Below are 8,863 nucleotides of genomic sequence, written 5' to 3'. Positions count from 1 at the left end.
ATATTATTGTTTGCCCAATTATTATCTTCCCAATGCTTGCATTCCTTTAGGTATCTTGTATTATAATGTAGATAAACGATCGATTTGAAATCACATTTGAAAATCAGATTGGCCGAGTGTACTGGCGGGATTAGTGGGATTAAAGTGCAGTCAGTCAGTCAGCCAGACGCTTTTATCGCCCTAATGGACACAGATGCCCGATCCGTGGACCGCCTCCGTGTGACAACTGGGAACTTGCTGTTTCAATTAAGGCTGCCCATAAACTCGAGATGGCCCCTTTCTCGAGCGATGCCTGTTATCTGCGGGGCTTGTCACTCGGCTCGATTTTGTTTTCCACTAAATAAAGACATTAAAAGGGCCGTCGGTTCTGTTTTCGTGTCCCCTTGTTTCGCTTACGGATTTGGGCCGGGTTTAGCTGCTGGGATTTATTAGGGACCACCTTTGCGGACCGTGGCTTAACACTTTTTAATTTCACTTGCCACACGGGGCAATCAATCTTGGCCCCGGATCGCGAAGTTATGAGCCTGAGAAATGGTCACCGGCCGGGTCATAAACCATCATTAACGAGGCAGCTGCTCTCCGGCGCTTCGGGCTGCTCATAACCGGGGATTTCGGACATGGACCTGGACATTGGGATGCAGTTTTTGTGGGCGACCGCAACAAGTTCCATTGAATCAGCTGCCGGGCGGGAAAAGTGTTGACATCTCGACTTCTTGTGGGGTCTGGTCCGAAAGACTCGGAGGTGGGGAGCAGGTGGACCCCACCTCGATTTTTGGGAATTATGTTTCGTTGGTTTATTGCAAGTTTTGTTTCTTTCGTTCCTGGTTTACTGGGCAAGAGATCGAGCAGAAGATTCGGGGGAATTCGTCACGGAATGCTGGCAACTGAGCTTTCTGCTCCAGTTTTTCTCTTACTTTTCTTTGGTTTTCCTCGCAGTTAGATTTAAACCGATTAGACAGTCCACTGGGGGGTTTTCCATTATCTCCAGCTGCTGGGAACGCAAAGGGGATTGCATTTTAAAATGCAGAATTAAACTTTTAAATATACACATACTTCTGGATACAGCTCATCCAACTTCGCTACTAATATCCCAATTAACGTTCGAACATTTAACCCGAAACCCAGCGACGTGTTGAAATGCCTCAACTTCGGTGGCTTCTCTATTGCCCGGGTTTTGGCCCGGGTTTCTTAACCTCTGTCATATCGTAATCTTGGTAATCCAGACACCAGCAACGAAACTCGCCAAACGAGCGAATCAAGCACATTTTCATGAATGAACGCACTAACAAACGAACGTCGCAGTGAATGAATTTTCGATTTCCACAACTCCTACACCACAATAGCGATCGGATGGGGCACTTGGCGGGGGCAACTCTGCTGTCCCAACCTACTCGCGCATGCAAAACACGATTTACTATTAAGGCAAAATGCGCAGACGGGAAAAAAGTAAAAATAAACTGGCTAAGGGGATCGCAGGGGAAGTCAGAAGCCAGACAACAAACAACTTTTGACGTCGCATAGAAGAAATTGAATGGAGCGGAGCAGAGCTGAATGGAGGAGTTCCATGGGCGCAGGTCTGGAGTCCGAGGCCCGGAGGAGTTTAGAGTTTTTAGACCCGACTCCAACTCCATTCATGAATGGCCCGGCAAGCGGGTTTTGGCAACGTGCTCCTCGCCGGATGACTCATCTTCCCTGGCTGGGTTGGCTGCCAATGGCTGGCAATGGGGCACGTGATGCCATCGTCGAGGTGTGTCAATTAGCAGTTAGTTGTTGCAGTTGCAGAGGCGGTCACAGGAGGAGCAGAAGGATGGGGCTTGCGGCGCTGGATGAGCATGGGGAGTAGGTAATCGCTGGTGGCTTCAGTCCAGGGCGTGACTCATCCCGTCATGGGAGCTGTTCGCAAGAGATTACTACACGACACGGTGTTGGTTGAAGATATTAGATATTATTAGCGGAAAGTACTTTACAAAAGCCAACCATATAACTTCTAAAATAACTAGTTCAGTGCGGAACTTGAGTGATCAGCTCTGTGGACTAACGCCTTGGCCAATTCATGAATGAAGCAATTGCCAACTGGTTTTCCAGCGCCCTAGACTGCATCTGGAATCGAGACCGAAGGCGAGACTTGCAGACAGACGGCGACTGGCAGTGTGCACCCACATGATCCGTCCACAACTACTTTAATGCTGTGTATCCACATCCGCTGGCTTCTCTATTAAATGCGGAAGAGGGCGGCACTCGAACTCCCCCAAGTTCCTGTCCCCCGACCACATCCACATCCACAACCAGCTCACGTGCTGGGCGGGATTCTCGGCTGCGGAATCAGTTTTGGTGGGGCTTTCGAATCCCAGCTCTGGGTTTGGCATTGTCGGCTCGCTTTGTGGCGCCCACAGCCGCGTGCCGCTTTGATTAATTATGCGGTGCAATGTGGCCACCTACTCCTCCACCTACTCCTCCTCCTCCCTTCCATCATTCAGTTGAATGGTTAACTGTCATTGTTCTGGCATATTTGTTGGGCTTATTCGGCTGTAACTGGCTGCAACACACAGCAATTGACCCAATTATGAGGACATCGGGATTATCTGGACATGGCGCGCTGGTTTTTCATGTCCATCGAACAACGACTCGTTGCTGTGCTGTAATCAGTGAATTGAAGGCTGTTTTTACCTTTTATGGCTTTTTAATTTATCCGAATTGCTAAGAATTATAATGCCTCAAACAGTTAATTATTCGTGTAACGTTTTATGTCGTGTTCGGGTCAAGGTTCATTATTAAAAGTATTCTTGAATGCAAATATTATTTCATTATATCTTCACCATCGATTATTGGCTAGAACCTGAACCAATTTCTGCAGGCAGAACTTCATCCTTGGCTAGATTTCCTTCTGCCTACTTGCTCCTATTTTGTTGCAAATTTCGCTCGAAAGTTGCCACAAAGTGGCGCAAAGAGGAGGCAGGCATAGTGCACTTTTACTGTCAATTAGGCGGCCACACGGGGCAAAGTGGAGTATATTGTGGAGCCACCTTCAAAATAGAAGGCCAAGGTGACTCTTAAATCTTTTCATGAAATATATTACTTTTCAAGCTAGAATTTCTTTTTTATAAAGGCTACAAGGTATTGGTATGCACAAACACATAGTTTGGGCTGAAAATTCCAAATTTAATTTGCTGGACCTCGACCCACGGCAGGTGGGATTCCTATGAGCGATTCAGCAGTCAAAAGAGCGGGGGTATCCAAGGATTCGGAGCACGAGCCCGAGCGCCACAGCAGCTGCCGCTGAATGGACGGCGGCTAATTCCCCGTCAGCCTGGCAAAGGGCAAACTGGCAAAATGGCAAAACGGCAACAATGGACGCACAGGGTGAAGGTCAGATTTCGGGCAATCAAACAATGGACAAAAGGAATCGTTTTGAATATGAAATGAGATGAGATTGGCATACAACGGCGGGCCGAGGAATGGTAGTTGCCTCGACTGACCGTAGGTGGACTCCAATTACCCTGCGGCAGCTGGAATCGCCGCTGTCCGGATTCGGGTTCATAATCGGAGTGGCAATCTCCTCGATCTCGATTGATCTTTCAATCAATGCCAGCTGCCGTGCCCGTCTCCTTGGAGTGCGCCAATTTTCAATCTCGAACGTCAATATTTGCTTGGACTTTGGGCGGATTTGAAATTCCAGGAATGCCCAGCTTTTTGGCTAAAACAAGTTGGATTTCTAGGGGGTAGACTAAAGTGTTTCCATTAGTTTCACATGCTTAATCGCTTTTTGGGTGTATATGGCAAGCTTTTAAGGTTGTGCACATCGTTATGTTAACTATTACTATATAAACAAGTCATATTAAGTTTTATAGGGTACATTCCCACTCAAACATCTGAGGATCAGGCACTTTATCGCCAGCTTTTTATCGTGCCACCGCCCAAAAGGAGCCGCGTCATCAGCGCAGATTGAAATAATTCCGAGTTGCCAACTTGCCAAGTCATTCCGAATTGGTCAGCGGTCGGGTCCTCTGATCTCTGATCTTTCGGCATATATACATGAGTATATTTGTGGGGAGGAGCGGAGATCGCGTGCGATAGGCAACGTCAATATTTGTGTTTATTTCTGGCTCGGATCGGAACGGAACGGATCAGATGGGCATGGGCATGATTATGAGGTCCTTGTTAGTCCGTTTCAATTGGCGGCGCTTTCGCTTTGAGGTCGAGCAAGTGGCTGCCCAATTTGCTCAGTGTTTGTGTATCGTTCTGTGGGCCAGGCTAATTGTTTTGTGCCCTCAAAGATCGGCTACCTGACCTGATCTCGATCCAAGTATGGGAATCTCGGCGGCTTTATTTGCCCCGGATTTCATTATTTTGCGGTGGATGTGGGAAAACTGCAAGCAGGCTAGAAATTTAACAAGTTTTTTCTTGGGTTGTACAAATTATTTCCAGTTTACTGGAAAATTCCCCTCACAGCTGAGTAAGATGTTGACATCCTGTTTTTAATTTATTTGTGTCCCAACACTGGAGGTTAAGGTCAAAAAAATGTAATTTTGTAAAAATTAAAAAAATTTATGTTTAAGAATCTATATCTGAATTTACAATCTATATGGTTAAAGTTGAAAAACTGAATTGGCACATCTTTTGATGTATCTTTTGATTTTTCTGTTAAGTTTTATGATTTTTAAGTTTAATTTTTAGAATTGCAACCCTGAATGTAACCTCAAACGTCAAAAGTTCAGCGGTTCATTGGTTCATTGGTTCATGGTTCATTTTGTGTCACTTGATTGACAAAGTTGGCAGCACCAAGTTTCCTTTTTCCGAATTGTGAGCCACGCGAACGTGTTAGCATATTTTTAATCCTTTAATTTGTGCGTGAAAATGAGTGATGTATCTTTTGAAGACGCTGTTAATGACTCTCAAGCTTGTGATCAGATGGATTTTGAGACACGTGAAGAGTCCAGGTAAGTCAAAAGTCGAGAACTGTTGCAAGTCATTGAGGTGAAAAATTTAGCAATGCCCAAAACGATGAGCCAGTGTGTGGCGATGGGACAGCCGGTGATGCTATCGAGGAGCACGCTACGAAGATGTCGTTGCTGCAAATGATCCTCCCCAGAAAACGATTAAGTGTTTCAAATAGCCGTATTGGCCAAAATTGCCCTATTGAGAGTCTGGCCAAAGGTTGGGGTGAATTTTACTTGGACAGCCCCACAGCAGCCTTGGTTTCTCTGCTGCAGTTTGTGGTGGAGGCCAGTGGAAGTCATTACCAGATTCCGGAGGATACTTCACTGCCATTTAGCTACAGTGACATCCTCTCCAACAGCTCATCGCATTTATCCAATGTAAGTGGGGTAAATCAATGTTATGAGGATACCATTTTTACATTCCCCACTTTCAGACCTACATATATCCTCTGACTAGAAAGCCCGCCGACGTCTTTGTGAACCAGGTGGGCAGCTTTTTGAATGCTCTGCTGATGGTCGCCAGTGAATTTCCCTCTGACTCCTACCGATTGTTTCTGGACCAGCTCACGAATTTTGTAATGGCCTGCTCGGAGTCTAGTATTCGTACTTTTCGCCACACCGGCACCATGATAGGTGAGAAACCAAAATTAATATATATTATAAAAACGTGCAAATAATATATCTTCATGAATTTCTAGGTTTGAAAATAATGACCATATTAAGCGATCTGAAATCCTTAAACGATGAAATGACGATGACCGTGTGGATGCGGATGTTCAACAGCATGTTTGCAGTTCGTAGCCGGGACGTAGTGAACGACATACGGCTCCTCTGTATCTCCGAACTTGGCCAGTGGTTCGCCAATTATCCGCATTGCTATCTTCAGCCAACTAGCCTCCGTATTTTCTACGAAGCTTTGAATGATGGCTGTGGTGACGTGATTCAGTGCAGCTTGGATAATATTTCAGTTCTGTGCCGCAACGATGGCCTTCTTTCGCAGAGTTTGGCATTAACCACTGAATTCCGGGAGATCTTAGTTGAATGTTGCGTGGGCAAGGAGGATGCAATAGCTGAGAAATCCGTGCAGTTCCTTACCCATTTCTACGTACTTTCCGCAGAAATTCTAAGTGACTACGATTGCCGGGTGCTGGAGCAGCTAATAATGGCCGCAAATCGGGGTTTGGCTCAAGCAGCGGCAGATCTGTTTATACTGCGCAGAAACGGGTTGGAAGGCGAATCATTTTGCCAAAGAATACAGCATCTTCTGCAGTTATTCGTTGATAGTGGGCACGAACAGGCTGACTATTTGGTGGACTCCTTAATCGACAACTGTGAATTGGTTCTGGACTGGAAGCCCATGATAGCGGTGCTGCTGGAGAATCCTAAATCCCACGAACTTAGCGATATTTATTGCTCCTCATTGATTGCAATCCTCTTAGCAGGAGTGAAGCAGGCCACCACTGGCGAGATACCGCCCGGAAGATATACCAAGGATCTGAGAAGGGAGCCGAGGCCCTCTCTTGGGCGCCAGGCCACCAATTGGCTGGCACCCGTTCTGTCCGAACTTCTTCGAACGTACGCCAACAGTTTGGAAGATACAGAAAGACTTCTGGAACTGCCGAAATACTTCTGCTTCGACTACTACCACGAGGGGAATAGAATGGGGCAGCTTAATGAACTGGTTGAGCATTTCGAGCTCATAATATTCGGCCAGACAAGCACCTCTGTGCTGGAAAGCACAGTGCAAACTCTGGCGTTGCTAAACCGCATGATCCCGAACTCGCTTACTAAGCAATTGCTCAACGGCGCGGTGACCAACTACAAGATGGCCTGGCAAAGGACGCAGGACACGAGCCCATCAAAAAGGACCCAAAACGGGGCCAACAGACTGCTGGCCACTCTGAGATTAGTTACAGTCCTAAGCGGGCATTTCAATCTCAGTGAATGGGACTTGACGGAGCCGCTTCTCTTCAGCCTAAAGAAGTTCCTTAGGCAGCGCATGTTGCCGAACGGAGATGTCCTTCCGCCGGAGGCATTCTCGCTCTATCTGAAGGCATGTTTCTGCTGCCTATGCTGGGACATGGAAAACTTGGAGGGAACGGCCCTTAACAACGTGGACATGGATGAGTATTGCGCTGTTCTGCACCAGAACCTGGAAGACTACCTATATGTGACCTTTTCTTTGGTTGGCAAGAGCAGCACCGAGCCCCTGGCATATCATGTGAGTGAATGTTGATTGCGAGTACCATCGCCACTGATTTGTTAAATGATTTTGTTTATTTCCAGGGCTTTTCATATATTTGCGATCTGTTTGTGTTGCATGGAAACCTCTGTGGAAGTTCGAATCCCTCGATACGTTCAGTGGCGCACGCACCGTCTGGTAATGAGGTGGACATTCTGGAGGACTTCCTCATGGAACACTTCCTTGAGCTAAGTCCTTCGGATCTTATGCAAGAAACTAACGCGGAACAGCTGCAGAGGATTCGTTCCATCCTCACCAGCTACCTGAAAGTGGTGTGCCTAGGTGTTGTGCCCACAATGAGAGCCTCAAAGTTCTATGAGTATTACGTAAAGGTTGGCAAGTAGAAAGACTCTGCAAAGGGCACTTCATTGAAGCTAACTTCCGTTTTCAGTACCACGCTCCCTTCGGCGACGTCTTGAGATGCTCCATGGAACTCGCACTGCAACGAAATCCCATTCACTTCGCAATGACCATGTTGCACACATGCCTGCTGCTTTATGCTAAGGCATTCCCGGATGATACTCGCCAAGCAGCTGAACAAAGAGCTTTGAAGCCAGCAGAGTTCTCCGAGCTAATGGCGGTGGCCAATCGTTTGGCAAAAATACTGATTTCCCATCCCGTGGAGCATCGCGAGTGCGTGATCGTTTTTCACAGATCTGGCATTATGTTCGTCTTTGAATCGGCTCAGAAACAACCTACGGAGGCCACTAAAAAGTTGCCTTTCCTGCGTGTCCTCAAGGTGTTTGTTCCGCTCCTTCTGGTCCAGGACAAAAGTAGCATTCTACATTTTTTCGAGCGCTATGAGCAGCTAGTATTACCTGCGTGCAACAGAAATGATATAGCACATTTGAAGAAATATCGAAACGCCTTGAGTCCTCGAAAAATAAAAACTTATTCTCAGGCAACTTGAAGGAAAGAACTTGCAGGATGTTATATGTATCTATATAATGTATAATGTATATATAACTCTTTTTAAAGATTTGGAGTCTTTTGTTTTATTGGTTTCAATGGAGTTTACTTCTCATACGTTTGCAATTGTGGGTTCATCCTGTTTGCCATTTTCGGTATGCAATAGGAAAACTCAGTTTCCATCTCTATTTCGCCGGCAGCATTTGGCAAAGCTTTTCCTGCTGCAGTGCCACCTTTCCTTCAAATGGCCACAAAAGGTTGCGTAATAACGCCCAGTATCTTGTATCTGCAGGCTGCATTCATTCGGCAGCTGTGGTATCGAATTTCCAAAGTCCCAAGTCCCATTCAATTCGAAGTGCAGGCTGCTCGGCAATTTTCAATTTCAATGCCCGCTCGCTGACAAATTGACTCGCAACTTTGTGGGTTCTCCGGGCTCTCATGTCAAAGGCTGCACGAGCTAACACGGCCTTTGACACCCCGAAATGTAGATGGAAATGGAGGGCAGGGAATCGAATCCGGGGCCCTCAAGGTGGGCGCTTAAATTTCGGGAAACGAAACTAAACGCAGTGAAATTCAAGTGGATATTGGGTCACTTCTGGTTTTGGTTTTCAAGTGCTGGCCGTTTGTCCATTTCCTTGGCACATGCCAAGTGGTCGCCGAGTATCCGATTTCGGGTCGGGAAACCTTCGAACTCCCATTTGGAAGTGCAGTACCCTGCAGGTTCCACTGGGCGCAGCTGTGTGTGGGAGATGCTCTCCACAGACATTCCTGGCCA

The 8,863-nt window shown here is 46.7% G+C and overlaps 1 protein-coding gene across 1 annotated transcript; it reads left to right on the top strand.

The window, feature by feature from the left end:
• The first annotated feature begins 4,784 nt into the window (after positions 1-4,784).
• Positions 4,785-8,099, top strand: LOC117141689 (cohesin subunit SA-1). The gene is made up of 6 exons (XM_033305292.1): positions 4,785-4,937; positions 4,988-5,315; positions 5,372-5,570; positions 5,636-7,158; positions 7,224-7,511; positions 7,571-8,099. The coding sequence occupies exons 1-6, from the start codon at positions 4,855-4,857 to the stop codon at positions 8,087-8,089; spliced, it is 2,940 nt and encodes a 979-aa protein (XP_033161183.1). The 5' UTR covers positions 4,785-4,854; the 3' UTR covers positions 8,090-8,099.
• Positions 8,100-8,863: the final 764 nt, after the last annotated feature.

The sequence above is a fragment of the Drosophila mauritiana genome, chromosome 3L, assembly GCF_004382145.1.
Source record: "Drosophila mauritiana strain mau12 chromosome 3L, ASM438214v1, whole genome shotgun sequence".
Classification (NCBI taxonomy): domain Eukaryota; kingdom Metazoa; phylum Arthropoda; class Insecta; order Diptera; family Drosophilidae; genus Drosophila; species Drosophila mauritiana.
This window is presented reverse-complemented; position numbering and strand designations above follow the sequence as displayed.